Below are 27,115 nucleotides of genomic sequence, written 5' to 3' on the forward strand. Positions count from 1 at the left end.
ACTTAAACATTGTCAAGGAATAAGAATGTCTTAAAAAAAACAACAGGTGTCACATAGTTGAAATTGGTTGAGCCTTGTATCTATTGATGTATCAAAAGAAGGGAAATCACATTCTATTTACAAATACGTACAAAATAAGATGGTGAGTTGAGGATGAAAGATAGTAGCTTGTAAAAGATGAACATTTTAATAGTACATTATCAAATAATATAAAAAAAATGTACAAAAGTAACTATTCATATACAAATCCTAAAACTCTTATTGAAAGAGAATCTTTTCGCAGTCATTTCAAATTATGGTGAAATGAGAATGAAATAATTTTTATACTAAATGATATTATTGTTATGATTATTAAAAGCCACAGGACTCGAAGACAAGCCTTATTATTAAAAGATTAATATAAAACATTTAGGGAACATTTTTAAACTGTTAGTGAAACAATAATTTAACCAGATTATTATACAGTACTGGTCATGTAAATCAACATTGTAATTAACATTTAACATTAGTAAGGAAATCTCATTTCAAGGCCTATTGATAATTTGTGTTTCATAAGGGTTTGAGAGGATATATAAAAGAAATTTGATATTTTGTGTTTTAAAAAACTTAGATGCACAATAGTTTTATAGAATTTTTATGCAAAATATTTCATATAATTGGTTAATAATAATAATAATAATGAAAAAATAAAAGATTATGATCAGTTTTCTTGACTGAGGAGAAATCATTTTGAAAATGCTTAGAGGCGTCTGACCTAAAAATATGAAACTCTCTACATTCTAGGTGCATTATTTCACCTGTTTTCATTGGCAATAGTTAAAAAGTGTATAGTAAATTCTTGGCCATAACTAATTGCATTTATTGTACTAAGCAGATGTCAGAATAGTCTTTAAATATAGTTAATATTCAATAGGACTTCTGCTCAACATGGCTATTATATCGGATTTTTCAAAGTATAAACCTAAATTCATGTAAGATAATTTAAAGGAAAAAAACCCAATAACAACATAGTGATGATAATTTGTGAATTGAACAATTCTTAACAAAGCTAAAATTGTTAAAAAAATTATATTTGTATATACATTTGTATGACTTTGTTTCTGTATGAACAATTAAAAATGACATGTTTATTAACTAATACACAGAAAAAAAAAGAAGTAATTTACTATGATGCAAATATGTACAAAATGCATGTTTCAAAATCCATTGCTTACAAAAATACAAGTTTTCAAACAAAGCATGAAATCATGGCCTGAGCAAATGCACAAAAAATATGAAAACTTTAACTATAAAAATGTCTTTAAGATTCAGATCAGAACTATCTATCATGAGTATTAAACAGTGGAGTCATCAACTAGAATTCTGTCACGAATGGCATAGTTATAAACTGGTGCCCTGTGCATTGATGTTGGGGTAGAAGATCTTGCAGGAGGCTCCACTGATGGATGGGATCCTTCTCCAGTGTAAAAAGCAAGGTTTTCATTTTGAGGTGTGTAGGCAATAGCTGGTCTAGCAGAGACTGTGCTTGAAGGACCAGGATCAAGAAAAGCTGGTTCACTATCCTCCATCATTAATACTGAAATGTAATACAAACTTTAGCTTATATCTATTTTATTAAAAAAAAAAATTTTCTGATTTAAAAACAAAATAAGATCATGCTCTATATTTAAATAATGAAAAATAAGTGTACTGGCAGAAACACACACACACACATATATATATGAGGTGAGGCAGAAAAATAATGAGAATGATTTTTTTTTATGACCAAAGTTTTTATTATTTTCAAACATCAATGTTGTCCCCTTTAAAATAGTTTCCTTGGGCAGCTACACATCAATGGAAAAATTGTTTCATTTTTTGGTAGCTGCACTGGACCAGAGTTTGCAGACAAATAGATGCTCTATCACAGTGTTTCTCAAACTTTTTGTCTAGCGGCACAGTAAAAAAATTACAAAATTTCGCGGCACACCACGAAGAGCAACAGTTGTTTTAAAAAGAAAAAAAAATTTTTTTACCCGTTTTTAAGTATTACATTTAATGTGAAGAGTGTGCCTGTTTTTTTAAGAGCAAATGCGATCTAATCGAGGCTCCAAAGTCGACAAACAAACTCGCATTTCATCGTCTATTGTAAGAAGTCTCTCTCTTTTCTTAGACTTGATTTCAGTCAGTGCTGAAAATCCAAACTCACAAAACCATGAAGATGCAAAGGGAAGAATTATTTTGATTGCTTTTAAACTGATTGCAGGATATAACTTGATTGAAATCCAAAACACATCCAGGCTTTTCTCGGCAAAACTTGTTAAGAACTGCATCGTTTGTTTAAATCAATGAGCTGCTCTGCTTCTTCAATTGTCAGATTTGTAGATTCATTGTTTCCAAATGGATAACTGACCCATCCATACTCATTACTTCCAACTTTTGGGAAGTACTGCTGCAATGCTGACTGCAAGTGTGTGACAGAAGTTTGGTGGCGATTTCTTTATTTGAAGCACATTCATTGTAAGTAGGAAAGCAGTTGAAGACTCCTTTCGAGATCTTACTTTGTCACAAAGACAATTTTTCACCAAATGACTTCAGTTTAGATGATACAGTGATGATGATTTCCGATGGTCCTTTAAGACTTAAATTCAATGAATTTAATTTGTCAAATAAATCACAGAAAATTGTCACCTTAACCCACCAGATCTCGTCATTAATAGAAAATCCAGTCTTTTTTTTTTTCAGCCCCCAAGAATGAAATTAGCTCAGCCTTGAGTTGGACGACACACTTTAACACTTTTCTCCTGGAGAGCCAACGAACCTTGGTGTGATACAGGAGACATTTGTAGTCTGAATCCATTGCTTCACAGAGCTGAGAGAAAAGTCGGGATGCATGCGGTCGAGATTTGATGAAGTTTACAATTTCAATCACTTGATCCAGAATAGACATCAAATCTTTCGGTAAAGACTTGAAGGCAAGAGCTTCTCTGTGGATCAAGCAGTGAACAACTAATACATTTGGATTTTCTTGATGCACAAGAGTGACGAATCCCTTTCTATTTCCCTGCATGGAATGACAGCCATCGGTGCAAACGCTGACAGTTTTTCCACTGTAGTTTGAATAGCAAAATGTTTTCGTTCACCACTTTGAAAATATCTTCGCCTTGAAGAGACCACAGCAGAGACATTTCATCGTCAGTCACGTCGAAGTGTTCGCAGATTTATCTAGTAAATCTGAAGATAAGTCTTCAATTCTGCGCTAGATAGTATCATTTGACAAAGGAACTTTTTTAACTTTTCGGCGGCATCGGGTCCAAGGATAGTTTCAACAACTCTTGCTAAAGCTGGTGCAATGACCGATTCAGCCTCTGTCTGTGCTTTCTTGCGTTTTGCTAATAACTGAGCTTCCTTATAACTTGCAACCAATCCCTTTTCTGGCAGCTTTAGGTACTTCGTAAGTTTTTTTAGCTTGTTTATTTTGTTGAGCCCTGATGTTTTCAAAGCATTTCTTCGGTTGCGCTTTTACAGCTGGATATTTTGTTTCCAAGTGTCTCTTCAATTTGCTTGGAACAAGCGCCTCATTCGACAGAATTGCATTGCAGATCAGACAGAATGGCAATGGAGTATCTTCAGGTCCCGAAGATATGAAACCATATCCGATGTAATCTTCTTTGTACCTTCGTTTGGTTCATTGCTTTTCATTTAACGCTTTCGCAGTTTCATTCTTGCTAAACGTATTTCTCCGTGGATAACAATGAATAAGGCTTAGTGATAATTTGTTATTATTAGCATACACCTAACAAATTTACATGAAACACATCGCTTATTATTATCGTTACCAATTCAAGAACTGCTGTACGTCTGCTAAGGCGGCCAACTTTTAGTCATTATAATAATATATGTATAGTGGACAATTCCATAACCTGAATAGCTATCAGCCCTTTCCGTCACAATGGAGCGACCCACTACTATTACTGGTCGTTGCAAGTGGAGATGTCATCGCAATGTAAAATACAAATTTAATAGTAGGCAGACCTGTGTAACGCTGCACGTGTGGTGTTTTGAAAACTCCCGCGGCACACCTGCAAATCTTCGGCGGCACACTAGTGTGCCGCGGCACACAGTTTGAGAAACACTGCTCTATCATGACAACACCCCATGTCACACTGGCCTATCCATCAGAATGTTTGACCACAAAAGGCTTTCCTATAATTTCCCATCCCCCCTCCCATTCAACTGATTTCAGAACCTGTGACTTATTACTTTTCCCCAAACTTAAAGGACTTTAGGGACTTAAGCATTCAATTCAAACATTGATTTCTTGGGCTCTCCTTCAACACATTTGATTGATGGTTTTCTAAAACATCTTAAAGCATCAGAACCCAGAATAAATAGCTTTATCTTACAATAAATCTAAATCCAGCACACTCACTAGGCCAGCTTCTATATTAAAAGCAAGTTCAATAACCAATTAAGATTGTTTGAAAAAAAAATCTTTAAATTTGTGTGAATATTGAGTATGGAGGAAACTAAAGCTTCCATTGCTGACTCTGCAAAGATGAAGGAAAAGCTGAATTATTTCAAAATGTGATAAAATATTTCCAGGTCTGCATATCTTGTAAAAAATAAAACTGCCTATAAACAAAACTATTTTTATAGAAATGTAGGTTGCTTGATCCAGCCAAGTAAACCATTACTTCTGCTTTAACTCTTTCTCTCCTAACTGACAATACCAGCATTGATTCCACCAGAATGTGGTAGATAATTATGGAGAGAAAGAGTTAAGTCTAAATTCACTTCTAACTAAAATTACAGTTTTTTTAATGAATTTTCTATTGATGCTCTTATGAAATCAGGAATAAAACACTAGACCATAAAATCATTGCCACAGGGTGCTACTGACTAAGAATGACAACATTTTCAAATATTCCAGACAAATAATAATAATATAATAATAATTATAGCTTTTAAATAGCACTACTTTTATGCTTATAGCATGGTATGGTCCAATCTCATTTGTGGACCAGTGGGGGGAGGGGGTATCTGAGAGAAGGTTTTCCGTGCTGCCTTTAGGCGCTCAGTAAACACAACTCTGCTCAAGTCGGGTGTCAAACCTCGAGCCCCTTCATAGGTAGCCAAGTTCAAGCTTACTTAGCCTCTCGACCATGACTAAATTTGTGAATATTTTGAATAAAAAATGTATAGAATGTTTTATATAACTTAATGCTGTGTTAATTTTCAGTACCATATTGCTTCATTTCATGTATGTTAAGAGCTTGAATAATTTTATGGATTTCAGTCTGTGGTGAGTTTATTTCTTTATATTTTGGAAAATATACATTAGCCCTTTGAAATACACAGTTCTATTTTGGGATGTTGGCATCTCTGCACTTATTTACAAAACTCAAAAGTAAGAAGCAATAGTGTAATAATGATGATAAATATACAAGATAAGGAATAGCTGTTTAGAAAACAACTGCAAGTAATATTATTTTTTCATATCCACTTAAATTCTGCAAATCACTGAATTTTTAAATCCTAAGGCCTTTTCAAAATAATAGTCTCTATACTGTTACTTACTGTTTGTTTCTGGGGGGAGTTCAGCAAAGCCACTTTTTGTTGTGACTTTTGTTATTGTTTTTCTGGTAATCTGTGGATTTTCTCCAGGTTTGGGATCTGTGGCATGAGGAACTGTGTCTGTCCATACCACCTGATAGGCACCAAAAATATAAAAAAATGTTAAGTTTTTTAATGTTTTTCTTTAAAGATAATTAATTTACGCTTGTTATCTTTGGAATCGTGTACAGACTAAAATTACTTTTTTTTTTAAATAGCTAGACATTAATATAAGTAGGCTATACATAAGCAAAAAGTAAGAATATTAAGGATTTAGATTGTTTGTTACCTGGGTTGTGTGAATGCCTGATTTTGGATCAGTTCCAGATTTGAGTGCTACAGATCTTTGCCCTTGACCGGGATCTGGTGGTGCAGCTCCTCTTGCAATAAGAGATAAATCTTCATTGGGAATGAAATTGCGAATCTGTCCTTTGCCTTTTTTGTTGAATGGGTCATCATGCTTTCGCCTAGCGCTATCTGGTGTCCTCTTATTGGGAGACATCTCAACCGCAAAAGCTTTCCGCATATTACCCCCTGCTTGAGTTGGAGTGTCTTGAACTATGTATGCTCCTCCTTGTGGAGCTGCTCCACCCTGAGGAACAGTCTGATAGGCATAAGCATAGGTTTGTGTTCCAGGTGGTCCAGGAGCAAAAGCTCCAGCAGGAATAAACCCATAAGGATAAAATCCCCCTGGATAACCAAATGGCTGCTGAGGCTGATTGCCTGGGTAATTTATACCAGTAAGTGCAGATGTGAAAATTGGCTCAAATGCCTCAGGTGGAAGAGCAGTTGGGTCTGGTTCTTTACCTTTGTGCTTAAGCAGTGGTGACTTTTTCTTCCTAAGACTGGCATTTGGAGATTCGTTGTTATTATCTATTTTTGATCTCACACCAGCATTGACATGCAAAGGACTTGAAATAGTATCTGATTCTGGTTGACTTTGGAGATCTATGGATAAGTACCTCTGCATCTTTCCCTTATCCATGTCCTCAGTTTCAGGAACATTTTTTCGTTTCTGTTTTGGAGAGCTCCTGGGACTTTTTTTAACCACAGAATCATCTGTTTTTTCACTATTGGCAGAGTCTGACTCAAAGACATCATCTATAAGTGTTTCTTTGCTAGTATCCGCCTTGCGAGCAGCCTCTTCTTGACGCTTTCTCTCTTCTGCTTTTCTTTTTTCTTCAAGCCTTTTTCTTACTTCCTCCTCATTTTTCTTAATTTCTGCCTGCCGTTTTGCCTCTTCTTCTTTCTGCCTCTGTTCAAACCCATACTGCTCATAATCATGCCGAGTTGATCTCATGGAATCTCTTTGGTTAGGGACATTTCTGTAATTTTCATTATCATTGTCAAATCTTCTGCCAATTCGTGGTGCTCCTTTTTGGTACATCCCACTACGAGTGGATGCTTGTGGGTCAAACTTTCCAGTAGTCACAGTATTCCAAACAACTGGATCCTTTGTAAAAAAAAAACAAACTAAAATACATATTTTCAGATTAACAAAATTTATAAATATTTTCTATTAACATGCTAAAAGGCCCTAAATGGAAACTAAAATCTTTCTTTAGCTCTCATGAAAACTCAGAATAATAAACAAATTACACAAAAAACAACAACACAAAAGCCTAAAATTTAAATGCCTTGAAATAAGCTGTTTTGTTGGATATTGTTATAAGTAAATTTTGTTTGAACAAAATATATTCAAATATAAAAATATTACTTGATAATTAATTATCTGTGGCTTTGATTTTTCTGTTGCTGCTGAACTTTCTACAATCACTTTTTTTGGAGGGGGTGTCTTGAAGATGGACTGACCTGGCACATTAAAATTTCCAAGCCGCCCTAAAAAAATTAGAAACAAAAAGTGAATACAGTATTGTCACAGATAAAATAATAATCTTGCTGTACTTTGTAATATTTAAGGTGAATTTTGTTGAATATAGAGCATGAAAGCATGAACATGTGAACATTAGTTATCAAAAGAAGGTTTGTATGGGTTATAATAAACTAGTATCTGATTCTGGTTGACTGGAGATCTATGGATAAATACCTCTGCATCTTTCCTTTATGTCCTCATGAACAATAAAATGAGATTAAGAAGGTAGTTGACCTGAGAGTTTGTCAAGAGATTTTAGTAAATCAGTTTTGTAGGTAGGTAAGCAGAGTAGTCAAGAGAATGAAGTTATAAAAGAGCAGTCATATAACTACTGAAGTAATATTGTAAAAATTAAGATATAGAGTATGAAGTATTATAGTGTCTCATCTAGTGAATTGCGTTCCTCATATTTAGATTTATATTGCACTATTGCTATGTTGTAAATTAATGCAAATAAACATCATATTCAAGTATTCAATAGTTCAGTTTACTATGTGTGCTACACTTGCAAGTAAGAAAATAGTTTCTGTAACTGTAGTTATCCAGTCTCTGGATTGTAATACTGCACAAAGCTACACCTACTAATATAACATGTCAATGATAATACTTTACAGGTATTTACTCAAATGAAAAGCACATTTATTCATTTTATGTTGATAGAGTAGCCAAATAGTCAAAACATTTGAGCTGGAAGAAATCCTAAAAGTACCAGTAATTGTTTTCATAAAGTAAAGTTAAAATTGAGCCAGTATGATGCCATAAAACCAATAACACTGATTCTTGACTGGCCTTGATATCCAAGGGTGTATTTGGGAGTTAAGGTTTAGCAAACAACTATCAAGGTAAGCAATCAAAATCTCTGTGCAAAGCTGCTAATGTTTTTTATTATTTTTTATTATTGGATAAGTAAAAGTGATAACTTTTATAACAGTTTAAAAAAAAATTGAATGTATTAATAATTATCTTTAAACTAATTTTAGTTGTTAAAATAGTATCTCAAAGTTTCTATTCTTTAGAGTAATGAATCTGACATGACTAGGAAATTTAGTGTATCAATGCAGCCTAAAGGGCCGTTACCAGAGAATTTCAATCAAGCTAAAGTTTGGCCTTGAGGATTTTTTCTTTGTTGAAGCATGAAGCTCTGAGAGAACTAACCTTCTTATAGTTGCTCAGAAATCATTTGTTGCAAGCTCTAAAAATTACCAATATCAATGTCAACTTTAGTTTGGATGAATAGGACAACCTAACAGTTACAACACAAATGATTTATTATTTTACCAATATTAGTATTTAACTATTGCACTTGATTTACCATCTAGGACCAATGTAAATCACTTTTTTTTTTTTTTAAATCAGGATACTAAAAATCCTTGAGTTTTAGTGTTGTATAAAGGGTCAACTAAATTGATATACAGGGTGCTGTTATGATTACGGTTATTTGTTCCTTTATTATTTTATACCATAACATTGTAATATTTTTTTTTAAGATTTAGCTTACAAAATGATTAAATATATATTGATGAAACTTTAATATAAACTTACCTGTACAGCAGCACCAGAGAAATAGAATAATGAGTGCCACAAGAATCACACATCCAATAACAATACCAATTATAGCCCCAACTGGCAAAGCATCCACACCCATTATTGTGCCAGGAACATTCTGGTCCTCTATGTAAAAAAACATAACAGAAATAGATTTTAGGATAAAATAGAACTTGTTTAGTTTCAAACTAGTACTGAAATAGTCTGGAATACTTGGTTAATTTGTGAAGAATACAAATACAAAGATTTAGATAATTTAAAATCTAATTTCTTCATTTGTGATGTTTTAATTATTTTTTTTTTAATCAAAACTGTCCAAAAGCTTTAATAATATATCCTTAATCTTTTTATTTTCTTTGAAGTAGATAATTTTTTAAAATGTCCAAATAGATTGTATCTCAAACTTAGCTATCTAGAGAAATGAAACTGTAAAGTAAAGTTAAGTACCCCTTTCAGACCTTGCAATCTATAAAGGTAATTTTTTTCTGGGCTGATGGTTGACAAGAGTTTCATATGGCCAAAACAATGACCAATTGCCTTTACTTTATCAAATTAATGTAAGGTATCCATTTGAGGTATCCTAAAAGTCTAGAAGTTCAAAATCCCAATCTTCTACTCTTCACCGAAATTTGAACCTAAGAACCCTTGGTTCTGAAGCCAAGCACTTAACCACTCAGCAATCCATGCAACTGTGGCAAAGCGTCAAAAGTCATAGAGTGGACACAAGCAGTTGTTTTGCTTCATTCAGAAATGGTGAAGTAAGTCAATAAACACTTGTCCAAATCCCCTACAAAACTCTGACTGAGCTAGACACCATTCCATATTAAGGGAGATGTAATTTAATCCCCTCTCTAATATTTTAGTTGCGAACAAATAAAAAGAATACAATACATAAAAAGCTTACTGAAAGGTTTGATAAGGATGGAATACTGATATTCATTATGTACCAATCTGTCTGGACGTGAAAATCGAACAGTGACTTCTCTCCCAGTTGAGTATATAATATCAGTTGGAGCATACTGACATGATAGTGCACGCTGAAAATATAATATACAATAGTTAAACATTTTTAATACAAGAGTTTTATTTACATCTTCCTATCTTATAAATTACAGATGTTCCTTTAATAGAGAAGATAATTATGTCCAGCACATATCCATTTACAAGTAAAGACATTTTAAAGAATAATATAGGAGAAAAAAATGTGTATTTCATATGAGTCCTAAAATAAATAATAAGTATATGTTAACATTGATTTCAATATTTTCGATATGTTTATGCTATTTGTAAATGTAAATTTGGTTCCACCATAATGTAAGAGCATTTATATGATGAAAAGAACTGAAGCTCTAGGTCATATGATTTATGTCAGGTATGAATAATCTACTGCCCTTTATTAATGTGTATTATCAAATGTAACCATACCAGCGTGGTGCCAACACTTGTACGTCCATTGAAAAGGTCCAGTCTTACTGTGCAATCCTTGATGGTTAGAGACTCGACCTCTATTTGAAGCTTGTTGCTGCCATCATCTCTAGCATAGACTGACATTAGGTAAACAATACATTCTAAAGGAGGGTTGGATGGAGCAGTATTACCCCTGCCATTGAGCCGAACACCACTGTCATCAACATTGATGGTCCTTCCACATGTTGCAAGCTCATCCATATCATCTGAATAATCAAAATAACATTTACATGTCTCATGTGTTTCTAGTTTTGTCATAAAAAAAAATAAAAAAAATATCCTACTGTTAATCATACTAATTGTAATGTACAATTAAAAAAGAAGAAGAGAACAACTTACATTCTCTTTGTCCTGTTGTCCAATGAATCAACAAAAATATCCCAATGAAGTTATGTATGTTTTTAAAACCCATCCTGTATATCTTTAAATCTTGTTATATTTCTTTAATTTTCTGAAAAAGAAATAAAAAGTAGTTAAAAAATTATTTATCAATACAGATAAGATAAAACAATTTTATTGGTCTTAACTCCTAACAAATGAATATTTTTTCTACAACAGTTGTCCACCTCAGCATCATTATTACTTTAAAAATAACAATATAAATGACCTGTCAGAATATTGTTTCTAAATACAATGGCTTTTGAAATTCATTTTAAAAATGATGCACCCAATCAATAGGGATGATAATAAGGATAATATAGTTTCATTTACTCTTAATTATCTTTTTTTAGAAGCAAAAACAAAAGAAAAAAAAGAATTAAATTTTACAATTATAACAAATTGTATATATTTTTAATTATATGTTGTAAAATGTTATTTAAACAAAATTCAAATAATAGAAAAAGTGAAAAAAAAAAGATTTTGTAAAATCATTTTTTTTTTTATATCCAATGATATTCTGTATCCTGATTGAATAAATGAGTGATTAAAATACATTTTCTCTTTCTTTTATTTAATACAAGCATATGTTCTTGTTTTTATAGTACTACTTAATTATTCTCATATTTTCTAAAATTTGTATTCTAAAGGCGCACAATAAATATTTTATATATCAAAGATTTATTGTATAACAGAATAACATATAAAGACTGCATCACAAATGAAGAAATTAGAAACAGGATCACATCGTCAATTGGGGCCCACAATGACTTGCTAACCACTATCAAAAAAACACAAACTAAAACTCTATGGTCATATCACAAGGTCCTCAAGGCTTGAAGAGACCTTTGTCCAAGAAACAGTACCAGGAAAAAGAAGAAGAGGCAGATAGAGAGAGGGATAGGATGACAAAAGAATGGACATGTCTTGTCATTGAAAAAGATTTTAAAAGACAGAGGGAATGTAAAGATGATAGACTAATAGTTTAATATAAAAAAAAATTTTAATGAATATTTTTTTTTAATACTTTAGAAAGGATACCAATATCTTTATCTCTAAATACTTAGAATTATTGTTAACTTCTGTTGCACTGGGATGACTGGGTCACATAAAACTAAAATCTTTTAAGAAATGCTGAGCAAAATTTGGAATCAGGTGATGATAGCAAGCCTCTATAGTTTAATAACTGTATCAAATAATTGTGCAAAATGAGTGTGTCCTCTGTCACCGTAACCCATGCAACAACATTTGTCATACTGTTATGTTATAGACACAGACGCCAGAGAGAAAGAGTAACAGTCCAAGAGTCCGTGTATATTTTTGCCAAGATCTAGACTACAATATTAAAGACTCTAGAACTAAATAGGCCAATAACTTTTTTTTGTTGTATGCTACAGAAAAAGCTATTAGAGTCTAGTTGCATTTCTTTTGAAATATAGTTCTATATATATAGATCTACGCACTTTCTCAGTTTAGTCATGTCTTTTAAAATATTCAACTATTTATCCCGTCGAATATTTCCGTGTTGATGTCGCCATTGTAGAGATCTCATTTTTTTTCCCAATATGTGACATGACCTACTTTTCAAACACAGGTAGGCATTGTTACCTGAGAAATAATAAGTAATTGATAAACTACGTTAAGTATGAAACTCATCTATTAAATCATTGAAGATGTGCTACTGAATACATAATGTTGTTTTTTTTTTTGTTTATTTCAAATACAATATTAAGATACAAACAAAAATATTACAAAGCTTAATAAAAATAACTAAAATAAAAATGCGATTGAATGAATAAATGATCCATTACTTGTTACTTTGAACGAGGAAGCGACAGTCCCCAAGACATGTATATTATAGTGTGTGTCACCATTCAAAGTAAAATAAAAATGGCTTCTTTGAACTAAGTAAAGTTACCTTTTAAAAAAGGTAAACATTGTCTATGCTTGAATTTGAAACTTGGTAGATCTGAATGTGAACCTTTTTAAAGTAAATATTCAAAGATCAAGATTTATATTTTTTATAACTTTATTTTTTTTTTTACTAGAATCTAGTTTAGATAGACTACCTACTACCTAGAGACTGAGTCTAATGTCAAATGAAATATCATGACTGACATGACATATCTAATTTAGATAATCTATCTAGTTACTAGTATCTATTACTATAGTTACAATAGTTATACTTATAGTATATAGATCTAGATAGTTAAATTTAAGTTAATAAGTAGATCTATAAGTATAGCAGTGGTTCTCAGACTGTGGTCAGCAGACCCTGAGACAACGGTAGAGGGTCTGCAGATATATAAAAGTGTATACAATTAAAATAATTTCTTAGCTAAACATTAGTTTATCTGATTAGATAATTTAAATAATAATCCATTCGCGCCTCCTTACTGAATTGTAAATAGCACAGAACAAAAAACACATATCCACATATGGTTGCAGAGAGTTTAAATATGCCAGTGGCTTTAAAAATATGCAATTGGGCCAGACAAATCAGGCTGTGTTAGGGTCTGCTAATATCGCAGGCCTTGTTAAAGGGTTCCTGAAAAAAAAGTTTGAGAAACTCTGATCTACAGTAGGCCTATATTATATACTTATTAGAGTCTTTGTACTATCTAAATTAGAGAGAGTCTTGGTACTATATAGATATAGTACATATAGCCCAAACCTTCTGCAGGATGGCAGTGGGCAGGGTTCAAACTTCAAATCCTTGTCATTGAGCTTCCAGGCACATGACCAAGCAGCTATTTTATTTTAATGTTTTACAATTACAATTGTAAGTATGTCTGAAATTGTGTACCACTAATTTGCTGGGGAGTGCATTTAACTCTTTATTTTTGCATTTTGTATCCACAATCAAGAAGTTTATTTAACACCTTAGTGCCCTTGCAAGCTCATGTTTGGCAAACAGGGCTTTTGTAAGAGAGAATTTCTGTCTCTCAGGCCCTTACTTAAATGAAATCTGCTGGTCTGTGTTCTTACATTATGTAGATCTCTGTCTCTCAGTAATATTTCTGTGAAACTATTGTTTAAGTACCTCAAATAATGGTTTACCTGTTACACATCACAGATTTGGTATGATTTTTATGCATTAAGTTTCTGGCAATTTATTTGAACTTACAAAATTAAAAATTCTTTTCTCCCACAGATAACTAACATCCATATTACATCAGCATGACCTAATTAATGTGCCTCCAACTTATTCTGTACTTTGAATGTTATAGCTGCTTTGATTTGTATATGAACTAGAGCATAAAGCTACAGTGAATGAAATGAAGTCTAGAATAACCAAACATTCTTGCTTTTTGTTGGTAATGTTATTGATGTTCCATCACATTGTGGAGACACAAATCAACCCAGCTGATGATCCAAACAATGTCAATGCTGCCAGTAATTTGTGTATGTAAACTTTTGAAAATAATTTCTTTCTGTCTTTTTTTTTTTACCTTAAGAACAAACTAATGTTTATATAGTATTTTAATTATCATTTTAACAAAAATGTTATTTTTAGTCAAATATTTAAAAAGAATATTAAAATTGGGGGAAAAAAAAGAAAAGAGGGGGGGGGGGCTTATAAAATTTTTTCCCTAGAAATATAAAATGATTTAATTATCTAGATGTAGATTTCAAAAGTAGGATTCTAATCATCTTTCGAATGTACTTTTTTAATGATGTAATAAAGAGGACACCTAGAAGCAAAAGAAATTAGAGCGAGCCAAACATATAGAAATTAATATATTAGAATCAAAGTTTTTTTTTCTATGTTCCTGCTGATGAGCTACTCCTGAAATGTCTGCTTCTTCTAATATTTATTTATTTTCTTTCAGTTTTCTTTGATCGTAAAAGTGACTGCAATGGCCCCATTCGAAACTTGTATGGTTTACAAGGGACTATTAGGGGTTCTGACTTAGCCTCCCAGTTGCTGGGTCCTAAAGAATGCATGATAAGGTTGAAATCTGAAGGGCAGTTTGATGGCATTGTTCTTGATATCGAAGTGAAGGCAATGAATATTCTAGACTGTTTGACAACTGTCACTATTTATGATGGAGATGGAAAACAAAATATACTGGTAAGAATCTTTTCATTTTGGATTTCTAATCAGTGAGAATAAATAAGCTTTCTAGATGTACTTGTTTCATATAGCTCTTGATTTTGAATAGGGATATTGTGACAGCATAACTGTAATCTTATGTTGTTAGAAACAATTACTTTGAATTTTAAGAATTATTTGTCATTACTCAGCATTTTTTGTGTAAGATAAATAACTAAATAACATTTTGACTTTTTCACAATTTTAATTCTCATCTGGTTAAGAACATGCTACAAGCATTTTAAATTATTATGTTTGTCTGTTTATAAAATACATAATATGCTTATATTAACACATTTTTTAAAATCTTTGTAGATGTCATATGGCTGTCGGTCTGGTGAATCTTTAAATAAAAGGAGATTTTATTCATCAGGGAATACAGCAACTTTTGTTATGAATAGAGAAAACGTGAACAGCTACAGTTTTGATATTGAAATAATAGTTCTTCCTGTTAGAGGTTTGTTGATACGTTATGAGAAAATTTTATTTTTTTCAGCTGACCGTTTATGCTAAAACATTTTATGTTGTGCATGGAAATTTAACATACAAAAATGTTCATGAAGTTTTAAAAATAAAAAAATAAGTTTAAAATAAGTTAAAAATAAAATAAAATAAAAAATAAAAAATAAAATAAGTTTTATTCTAATATAATAATTTTTAGTGTCCTTGAGGAAATTTGTTTTACAATTGTGCATTCACTCTTTCAATGCACATTATTTTGATAGAAAAAATGGAGTTTTCTAGGACAACTAAAATTTGCAGAGGGTAGTGTTACTAGAAGTCACCTAACTTCTTTATTTTATTATATAACCTAACATATCTGATTTTATTTTAAAGGAAAATGAATTGGCTACAAAAATGTAATACATAAAATAAATTATTTTAGAAAATATTTCTTGAAAAAAATTAGGAAGGCAAAACAAAATATATTTAAAAAATTCAATAAAAAAATCAATGTACTGAAAGATTTTATCTTATAATTCTACATTTAATCAATAAATATTGAAAAATAACAAACCTATATTATATACACTGTTTGTTACTTTGAATTTAATAATAGCTGAAAAAATGAACTAAAAAAAATTGTAGTATTTTAATACTTTGGTCCCGTGATATTAACTAAAAAAGCGGAACATATATATTCATACCCCTATTTCTCATAAACATTACATGTGAAATTTACAACAGTAAGTTACATTTTGTTTAAGGATTAAATTGCCAATGGAGAATATGAGTTCTTGTGTCTATTTGTTTTTGTGATCGGAGTTGTTGTATTCTTTGCATTTCTGAAATATTCTGTTAATGAAAAATGTTAACTTTTAAAATTATGTGCATGAATTTATTAATATTCTTTATTTCTATTTTCAGCCAGCCAAGATCCCAACTATGAGAATAACTATGGAAAAGAAAACCCATATGCTTTTGACAAGTTCCCCCAGGAATACATAGTTGGCATGCTCTCTGGCTTCTATCTGTTTGTTGTAGTGGTTTGTCTGGTGGTCATCTTCCGCACATTTTTTCAATTTAGGGTCCTGAATAAAAAGTGGGAGACACAGCAGCTGGCTACCCTTAAAGCTAGTAAGTAGTTTATGTATAGAATGTTCATTTTTAATTTCTTAAAGTTATGCTTTGTAGCAAATTTATTTTCAAATTTAAAACTGTGTGTTTAAGGGGAATCTTTATAGTGACAAAAAGAATTTTAAAAAATGAATTTCAGAAGAAAGAAGTTTTTAATGATAAAAATAGTTTAACTATCATTAAAAAAAAATTATGTGAATCAAATTAGTTTCACATTCTATATGAGTAAATTTGCCATGTTTTCTTACAAACACTTTCTATTATTCTTTATATTTATCAACCTGCTTTGGCAAAAGATATGTATGTGATGTTTACATTTTGCTTGCATTCACAATAAATGAAGAAAATTATCGTTAGATGGTTTAGTTTTAGGTTAGTTTTAAATGATGCCATTTCTACTCAACTTTATAAGCTGGCAGGTTTTTTTTTTTAAATGTTTACCAGCAACAACATCAGCATTAAGGCACCTAAAGTATATGAAATGTGAATCACATGTTTGATTCTTTGTTACAAGCTTAAAAATTGATAAAAATATCTTTGTCAAAGATTATGTATGTTGAATTTTTCTTCATGTATAAATAATTCCCTCATTTTGTTACTTATGGATAAGAATGTTTTTTCAACCAACCTTTCTTATTCATTTATGCCTTACTTAACCAATTATATTTTTAAAAATGTTAATAATAAGAAAATTGTTGAAATAAGATCAGTTATATAATGACTATAAATGATGTTGACCCTTTAAAATTATTATTGAATTTTTTTGGAAAAGAAAATAATTTTAAGACACATTAGAAGTTGAGCTTTTTCTTCAAGTGACTAATGTCATTACAGACTATCATATTTAGATTTTTATGGTCTGTTGTGAAATTAATCAACTCTTTCTCTCCTAACTGACAATACCAACGTTGATTCCACCAGAATGTGGTAAATAATTACGGAGAGAGAGAGTTAAAATAAAATTTGTAATTTTAATTACATTTTAAACAAGGTAATTGGTTTTAATTATTTAAGCTGATTGCTAAATTGATCAATAGGTTTGACTTACTAGGGTGCTTGCTGTTTTTGGGTGCATGAGAATAAAATATTAATAAAACTGTAGCCCTATAGACTAATACAATCAACTTTCAGGCTCTGCTTATGATGTAAGGAGTCAAATGACATCACCATCTCAGATGACCTCAATAGACCAGATTAAGAGTCATGGCCCATCAAGTCAGTATTCAAGGGGTACAACTCAGCCCACAGCGCGCAAAGCCCCACCTAGTGAGGATGGTGATAGTGGTGTTTATTATAATGGCGAGTGTAGCTTTTTGTGTCTTTGGTTGCATCATGTTTTTATTAAGATAATTTCCTTGATACCTTTTTATTTATAAGAAGCTCCTTTATTTGGTGAAATAAATGTTGTTATATGGTAAGTGTTTTACAGATATATTTATAGAGCACTTGTTTTAAAAAAAAATTAATCTTAAGTCTTTCTTAACAAACTTGCTTCCTAATTATTTCATAATCTAATTTCAATCACAAAATTTTATAGCTTTGCTATTATTTTGGCTCTAACAGGCAGCTTTTAAGTTGCTCATAATGTTTATATTCTGTTATGATATGAAAGGTGGACAATTAGTGGCATTCAGATTGTTTCATTTATTTCATTGCAAGTTTTACAAATCAGTGTTGTTACTTTTAAAGTATAAATGCTTTTAATTTTTGTTGAGCTTTGTTTCCTTCTGTTTTTAAATTACTCTTAATTTTCTCTCTTATTTTACACTTTTCTAAAAAAAAAATATTTGTCATAACAAATAATGAATAAATAAAAATAAATTTCATAAAATTCTGTCAAATAATCTATCACATAAAGTTATATAGAATGTTTTTAATAAATATTTTTAAGAATATACATCAATCTGAATATGATTTAAGATTTTAAAAAGAAAATTAATATTTTTAGGGGCTCATATATTTGTGACTTTTTTCTATCTCTTATAAATGCTAATTATTTTAATGTTTGCCTGTACATTAAACATGTTGCTATTATTGTATGTGCATGCTAATTTATTCTTTATTTAGTCATTTTAGGCCAATTATAGAATCTTGTAACTTTTGATTTGATATTTTTAGCTGGTATTAATTCTTACTAATTCTTACTTCTTTTTGTCCACATCTGTTAAATTTACTAATCTAATACCATACATTGCTTGCCTTATGATTAGAAGATGCAGAAAAAAACAGGTAGAACTAACCTAAGGTGCTGTATCTAGAATTCAATAGCTAAAAAGTGAGTCATGAAGGGTCGATCAATTGGAGGATGCCAAAAAAAAAAAAGGGTTATCATTGTAATAAAAAAAAATGTCTGAAAAGTGTGAAAGTGTGAGTTTGTGTGTGGGAAGGCAGTTTAGGGTAGAAAAGTAACATATAAATATTTTGATATTGAATTGAGAAGCTGAAGAAAGTCAGTGATTGTACTTAGGACTAGCTTTTATTGTTGCAGGCGGGAGGGCAGAGGGAGTGGATAAGCAAAAATGGATTCTAGAATTCATGGGCCAAAAGTATGTGTGTGTGTCTGTCATGGGCATGATATAAAGCAGGTCATTCCAATTCAAGTCAAAAGACTATGTCAGAGAACATCATGATGCACAGGTGAAAAAAAAAAAGAGGGGAGGTCCAAAAAGAGAGAGAGAAAGGAAAAAGAGCAGGCCATTTCATTTCATTGTTACAGATATAACTTTGGGGCTCCAATGTATGTTGGGGGATTGTTCTGGCTATAACCAGTGTGTAATGCTAGTTTATAATAGAATTCAAGAAACTAACTTAGCAAACAAGAAATATAAACACATAAAATCATTCAACAATATACATATATCTTTATATCACCTAATTGCAATAATTTAGTAGCACAATTTTCAATTCAGATATACAAATAAATCTGATGTCAGAAAAATATATCAGTCTGACACATCTGATAAATAGTAAATACTTAGAAATATAGATACAGATAATGTCTTAACATGTTCTGTATGGTAAATCTTAGTAAGAAGTTTCCCCTTCCCTTTTTTTTTAAAATCAGAATTTATAATATGAAAAAGAGGTTGGGGATTTAATGTTCTATTTTTAATTAATATATGATACTTGAATCATGTTAGATTTGTTTCTTGCATTGCTGATAGAACAACTACATCTTCATTCTGTCCTCTTTTGTTTAGACTCTGAAAAATATGTTTATTCTGTAGACAGGTCAAAAACATACTTATATAATTATTAGATAATCATTTTCCTCTTATTTAACAGATGATATCAATCAGAAGAGAAGACTGGTCAATGAGCAGAGAGTAAATGCCAAGCCAACTAACAGTGTTTACTCTGAGCCAGAGGAGGCTCCTGAAAGCTTCAGGGAGAAAATTATCATACCCACTAAGCACAAAGGTAAAAATAGACGGCAACCACCATCATATGATGAAGCAGTAAGTGATCAGTCTTCTGATGAAGGGTCTCAGGCATCCAGCAATAGCTCTCTACCAAGAAAGAGGCCACCTTCTTCAGATGAGGAAAGATCTGTTAAATCTAAATCTTCTGAATGGTCAAGATCAACCACAAGAACAAGGTCAACACGCACTGCTTCTTCATCTGAAACAGAATCAGAAGAGAGTCACAGTGAAGGCTCATCCAGTGGTCACCAGGCAAGAGCTCAAAGAAAAAAGCCTAAGAAACAGTCAGAGCCTAAGAGGTCACAGCAACCTCCTCCACAAAAGCAAACAAGGCAACATATGCCTCTTCCACAAATGCAACAACCTCCCAGAATGCAGCAGCCTTTTGTACGTCCTCCTCCAATGTATAGTGCCTATCCTCCAGGACAGTATGTTCCAATCATGAGTGGGCCCCAGTTTCAGCCTGTACCAGGTGCATATCCACCTCCTCGCTACCCAGTCCAGCCCCAGCCTTCTAGAGGGCTACAGGTTGAGCCTACAGATGCACCTGTTTATTCCTACCTTGTGCAAAGAGGCTACAAGCCAATAGATCCTGCAAGTATATCACAAAACAGTTCTGATAGCCATAGGTCAGGAGGTCGTAGGCTGGAAGAATCTGACTTGAGGTTGGACAGTGGTGTAGAATACATGAAGCGTTAAGAACTATGTGCGCTATATCATATAAGATGTTTATAATTTATATTACATCGAATATCATAAGACATTTATAAACAAGTAAATTAGTACAGTAGAACACCATTACAATGAAAATTGTTTATAACCTAATTTCACTACAAAAAACATTCTATTTTTTTTTTAATATATTATGCAAATATGTTTGTTAATAATCCTTAAGTAAAAAAAGTATAAGCTTGATACAGTAAGTCACAAGGAAAAAAACAACATTTCTATGTAAAAACAACATAAATGAGCTAAACAATTTTAAGTTGACCACAGCCATCTTCATTCTACTTTGAACAAATGTCAACTTTTTTTTGACAATATTTTCATTTAAAGTTGTGTATTGTGCACTTGAACTGCTCACCCTTTATCCATCTTAGCACTATTTTTCTTTGTGTGATTATCTAATAATGAAATAGCAGAAATGACTCTAAAAATCATGTCAGCCATTGAGTTGTGAATACTTTTTATGTCAGTGTGTAGACTTGTGACTGTCTCCCATTTTTCAAAAGTGCCTTTTATAAATATATAGTTGGTCATTCATAATAGTATGTAGACCACTTTTGTCATCCAGGGGACTGAGGGCTTTGCACTGCAGTCTTGTAACTCATGTGGCTGGTGAAAACTATGTGAGCAATTTAGTCCAGTCTGAGATTGTGTGAATTGCATTGTTTTATTTTCGGGCACTTTTCTTCTGCCAGTGTGATTTCAACCTGGACTGCCATCTGGTAGATGGAACCAAATGAGAGATCTTGTTATTGTATTGGTGTATAGGCTACTTTGAATCATGATTCCATTTGTTTCTTTTGCTATTTTTTGTTCTTCTCTTTACATGCTCACTTCTTGTTTGAAAACATTTCTTTGTACTTTGATTTGGTAATGGAGAGAAAAAACAATTCCAAAGTACATACTAAAATAGTGAAAAAAATGTCATTGGCCATTACCCTTTTATATGAAAACTATCACTTAATATGATATAAAACATATGATTGACTTTGGTCTTGTGTTCTTAGTTGTAATGATGTTCTACTGTATTTGTCTTTTAGTCTTTTAATTATTTATAAGTTATGCTTCACAGACAAGATCTGAAGAGACAGTGATGGCTGCACTGATTACATTACAATCATTAATTCACTTAACATTTGTAAAGTTTCCATTCAGGACCATCATAACCTCACTGGCGCATGTAAATACAGTCACCTCAGATACAAGAAGAAAATATATGAAGTGACCACAGATAGCCTAAATAAAAATAAATGTTTTTGTTACTCTAAGGGCTTAAAGAAACCTTAAAAAAAGGTTTTCAGCATTTGAAATGTAGTAAATGGACATTGAAAAATGGAAAGACAGCACACTGTAATTGTAAAACAAAAAATTATGTGTTTGTCTTACATGGAGATATCACATACAACAACTATGTCAAGATGAATCAATGTCTTACATGAAGATATCACATGCAACAACTATGTCAAGATGAATCAATGGAGATATCACATACAACTATGTCAAGATGAATCAATGTCTTACATGAAGATATCACATGCAACAACTATGTCAAGATGAATCAATGGAGATATCACATACAACAACTATGTCAAGATGAATCAATGTCTTACATGAAGATATTACATACAACAACTATGTCAAGATGAATCAATGTCTTACATGAAGATATTACATGCAACAACTATGTCAAGATGAATCAATGGAGATATCACATACAACAACTATGTCAAGATGAATCAATGTCTTACATGAAGATATCACATACAACAACTATGTCAAGATGAATCAATGTCTTACATGAAGATATTACATGCAACAACTATGTCAAGATGAATCAATGGAGATATCACATGCAACAACTATGTCAAGATGAATCAATGTCTTACATGAAGATATCACATACAACAACTATGTCAAGATGAATCAATGTCTTACATGAAGATATCACATGCAACAACTATGTCAAGATGAATCAATGGAGATATCACATACAACAACTATGTCAAGATGTATCAAATGTTTTAGATCAAACTATATGTCTACCTTTTAAAACATCTACATTTTACACAATGTAAAGATAATGTACATTTCACAAAAATAGTTTGGCTCAACTGTCTAATCTGGCAGCATCTTTTCTTCAACCTCTGTAAATATTTTTAATTGTGTGATTGCAGTGGCAATAATAATTAAATATCCACTGCTTTTTTTTTTTTTTTTTTTTTTTTGTCCATATAATATTTTTACCTCATATTCCTTGTTCTAGGATTATTATTTTCAGATTTCCCTATATTTAATGTAGAATACATAGTTTTATCAGATCCTAAACTTCTTTTTATTTTCTCATGAGTTCAAAACTATCATTGTAACTATTGTAATTATATATATATATATATATATGTAGATTATGTAGATGTGAATGTCTCTGTTCATGAGTTCAATTCATATATGTTTGACTTTCTCAATAATTTTGTTGATTCGTGTTAAAAAAAAGGGGAAATACTCAATTTCCATATTTGTGGATCAATAAAAAAAACAATCTTTCAAATAGATTTGTTTAAAAGATATATATGTACATTTTGTCATGTGATTATAAATATTCTTAAACTAGACAATGACTACATTTCTGTGACTGTGCTAGCCTAGATCATATAATTGACTAATTATTTATATTAAGCTTTTATCAACTCACTCTGCCTGTCTGGTAAATAGTTTGAACATATTTTTTCTCTCATTTCCCATTCTTGGATCAAGGTGAAACTTTGCACAGTTATTCATTTTACCTGACAAGACATGAATCAAAAAAAAAGAATTAACCAATTAGTTCATTAATTATTGGTGATAAATTATTTTGTTTGATATCAATATAATGAAAAAAAACTGCTACTTAATGAGAGATGTGGATGTACATATGGATTTAATCCCATTGTTATGTTTTGACATGTTTCTCTCTTGATTCCTATTCTCTGAACAATTTGAAATTTAGCATACTTATTCATAGTTGATGACAATACACAATTCAATCTAAAAATTAAACAATTAGTTAATCTATTGGTACTAATTAATTAATTTTGTTTTATATGGAAGAAAGGTACCTCAACCCTGCTATTTTCAGATAAAAGGCAGTAATTAGCTGTGCTTTTCCTTAGATAACCTTTGTTTTTAATTCTTTCTCTCCGTAATTATTTGTCCATGTTTCGACAGAATTCTTGATTTTTGCTCATTACTATTTCACTAACCTGTTATGATTAAACATGAATATTCTGCTGTTTGTTATTGAAAATGTTTTATTTGGAATAGAATTAAAAGGGAATGCATGCTCTTCTTATATAACACAAAAATAACATTTATAACATTAAACATGAATTTAATTTAATAAGGTCAAATCAATGATGGTATCGTAAATTAGGAAAGAAAGAGTTAAAAAATAATCTTTTCTTTTGGTTGTTAGTCTTGAATTTATCATTTCGAACTTGTGTTAAAACATTTTTTCCCCTGAAATAGGTTAATGATTTGTGTAGTGTCAATAACACAATATGTTTAAATTTAATCTGACAAACTATTCATGCATGCACATTCAAACATTTTGCAAAATATTGTCTAAACATTTGATGTTTTTGTAATTTCTACATTTGTTAATTATTTTCAATAAAAAAAAGATGATAAAATATTCTTAGAAATCCATCTATGAAGTCCTTCATTTATTTATTTTTTTATTTTAACTAAATTCTAACTACTGTTTCAGCTTTTTCGAAGCAATCAGATTAATTTATGTTGAATGTTGTCTGGAAAATATAATTTTATATTTTTGAAAGTCCGGGTATAAAAAAAAAGTTATCTGCCTTCAAAGTTCTTTGATGGATTCTGCACCGCCTAGTTTTTTCAAGTTAACTATTTAATGAAATAAAGACTCGTATTGTCCAGTCTGTTCAGTGTACTTTAGTGTATGATGGGGATTATAAATATGAATTGACGGAATTCTGAAACTAAAGTGTGCACTTCAATGGCTGAAATGTTGATTATGATGCAGGTAATCAACCCACCTTGTTTCCATTTGGAACACTCATGTGTGTCCTTCTAATTTGGGATAATTTCATTGTGTTGTTTTTATTAGGGATAAATTCTAGTACATAATCTCATAACTCTGCTCTGTGTACCATATTCACTATGCAAATAGTTTGCACTGTGCGTGTGTCTCCTTAGTTGACTTATTTTCTATTGTGTAACTAAACATTCCCATCCACTCGCTGAGCTGCTTACCTAGATTTACAACTTTATATTGCACTCCATACATCTTATAGATTAGCACATTTACACACTTGCATTTGCTGATTTGAAGTTTTCAATAAGCTCTACATCTCACCTAGAAAATCTCCTCCAGCTCCATATATTTCAGTGGATTTCAGCCTAGATGTTCACTGTTTTTTTTTTAACACGTTCTATTACATCTAATTAAAAACAATTTTTTTAGAACCACTATATGTGAGCCCTTGGTCTGTGTCACACACACAAAAAAAAGGTTGGCAATATTTCAGATTGCTTAAAGTAGACATAGAGTGGCATAAAGTAGACATGGAGTGGCATGACAGATTGAACAGTTATATATCTCTCATTTGACGTCTTCGTTTTGTTCACCTTACCATTTTATGGTACGTGCACCACTAGGTAATATTGCTATGATAATTTTTTGAAATTTGTACAATCTTGCCATTTCAGTTCCCAACCCTATAACTTATTTAATGCAAGACTGTGTGTAGCTGTCTTACCCTCTTCAAGCTTGAATAGAAATGTACCTATAATAATATAAATATATCTAGAAGCAAGTCTGGGGTTACTGTCTATAGACGTCCTCCGTACATGCACAAGGGCTATTACTTCGTTGTTAATTGCAATAGTATATTTGTATAAGACAATCGAATTCAGTACTTCATATCTTCAGGTATAAAGCACACAAAATTCACTTACAGATGTATGCCTATAGGCCTACCTGAAGGAACAGTGCATTGAGTTAATTGGTTTGACCAGTCACTAGCGGATCCAGAACTTTGGAGGGGGGGGGGCGATTTTTTTTTCGAAACCCTAACCCTGACGCCCAGTAAATCATAACACTATGCATAAAAAAAAAAAAAAAAGCAGTGTTTCTCAACCTTCGGCAAAAATAAAAACAAAAAAACAGCCATGTTGAGGCCTTTCTCTTAAATTGATAGCTTGGGGGTCTGGGGAAGCGCTGTAAACCTTCCAAGGGGGGTTCGGGGCGAAGCGCATTCTCCTGACATCTACAGCTCTTTATTCATCCTATTAAAAAAAGACCTTTTGAATAATGTTTTACTTGAAAAATATTCTAATATGATTTTATAGGCAAATAAAACGATTTTGAAGATCCCACATGTTTAGATTAAGGCTTTGAGGATCGCGGCCGAAAAAGAAATTATTCGACAAATAATATTTTTTAAAAAAGCTCATACATTTTGTTCAATAGGCATTATGTTTGTAATAGGATTCAAGCATAAATTGTGAGCTATTGTCCCAAATTTATTTAAACTAGTGTTCTGTAGTCACAGATTAAATTACTGTAGACGTTACTATTTAATAATGATAATAACGAGACTGTTTTGATCAAGGTAGACATATATAACTCACTTTTTATTTCCGTCCGATTCTTTGCTTTCGCATAAAACATAAACAACAAACAATGACGTAATATCTTCTAATATTAACACATCCTTCCTTTTGAAGCTATCATCACATCCTTCCTTTTAAAGTTCTTAATACTTATATTTACAAGGAATTTTGACAACTCGACCACTTCTGGTTGTCTTGACCGGCACAGCAAGTTCTCTAGATGTTGGTTTATAATTGTCTGTTTCTTTTGTTCTAACAGTTTGCTGTTCATTGTCTTCGTCGGTGTCATAGTACCCAGAGATGTCTTCTTCGTAGCTCTTGTTTAAAAACCGTTTATTTCGTCTGTATGTTTTCCCATCATTTGTCTTTATGATGTAAGATCTGGGTGATGGATGTTTCTTAATGACGACTGCTTTCTGCCATGTTTGTCCTAGACGAACTCTCACCTTCTCCCCGACAGAGTAGTCTTTAGGTAACCTTGCTTTTGCATCGTACCTCACTTTGCTTTTCCTCTGTCTTTCGTTGAGTAATGTCTCTGCATTTTCAGCTACCGATGGTTTCAATAGTTTGGGATCAGTTGGAATGATGTCCCTGAGTCTTCTACTCATCAGCAGTTGTGATGGCGAATAAAGCAGTCCGCTTATCGGAGTATTTCTATACTCGAGCATAGCGAGATATGGATCTTTCCCACTTTTGTATGCTTTGTTGAATATCTGCTTTACGATACCAACATACACCTCACTTTGTCCATTTGATTGAGGGTATCTGGGACTTGATGTTGTTATCTTGAAACCCCATTCAGAAGCAAACTCTCTA

General features: G+C 31.7%; 2 protein-coding genes across 4 annotated transcripts; one reads left to right on the top strand and one right to left on the bottom strand.

Moving 5' to 3' along the window:
* Window positions 1-676: 676 nt before the first annotated feature.
* LOC106053327 (uncharacterized) lies at window positions 677-12,478 on the bottom strand. Its single transcript, XM_013208868.2, has 9 exons — window positions 12,322-12,478; window positions 10,820-10,931; window positions 10,439-10,686; window positions 9,918-10,050; window positions 9,011-9,139; window positions 7,313-7,434; window positions 5,885-7,048; window positions 5,560-5,689; window positions 677-1,576 (listed from the first exon to the last, which is right to left on the bottom strand). The coding sequence occupies exons 2-9, from the start codon at window positions 10,890-10,892 to the stop codon at window positions 1,335-1,337; spliced, it is 2,241 nt and encodes a 746-aa protein (XP_013064322.2). The 5' UTR covers window positions 10,893-10,931; window positions 12,322-12,478; the 3' UTR covers window positions 677-1,334.
* A 160-nt stretch (window positions 12,479-12,638) lies between these two features.
* Window positions 12,639-24,365, top strand: LOC106053350 (apoptotic chromatin condensation inducer in the nucleus-like). Of its 3 annotated transcripts, none has more exons than XM_013208897.2 (7): window positions 12,639-12,788; window positions 14,013-14,263; window positions 14,692-14,933; window positions 15,270-15,411; window positions 16,323-16,532; window positions 17,664-17,831; window positions 19,818-24,365. In XM_013208897.2, exons 2-7 carry the CDS (start codon window positions 14,137-14,139, stop codon window positions 20,651-20,653), a joined length of 1,725 nt encoding a protein of 574 aa, XP_013064351.2. In that variant the 5' UTR covers window positions 12,639-12,788; window positions 14,013-14,136; the 3' UTR covers window positions 20,654-24,365. The 3 variants fall into 3 exon arrangements, with proteins under 3 accessions (XP_013064351.2, XP_013064375.2, XP_013064360.2); XM_013208906.2 differs by having other exon boundaries at window positions 12,696-12,848; XM_013208921.2 differs by lacking the exon at window positions 17,664-17,831.
* Window positions 24,366-27,115: the final 2,750 nt, after the last annotated feature.

This window comes from Biomphalaria glabrata, chromosome 4 (genome assembly GCF_947242115.1).
Source record: "Biomphalaria glabrata chromosome 4, xgBioGlab47.1, whole genome shotgun sequence".
NCBI lineage: Eukaryota > Metazoa > Mollusca > Gastropoda > Planorbidae > Biomphalaria > Biomphalaria glabrata.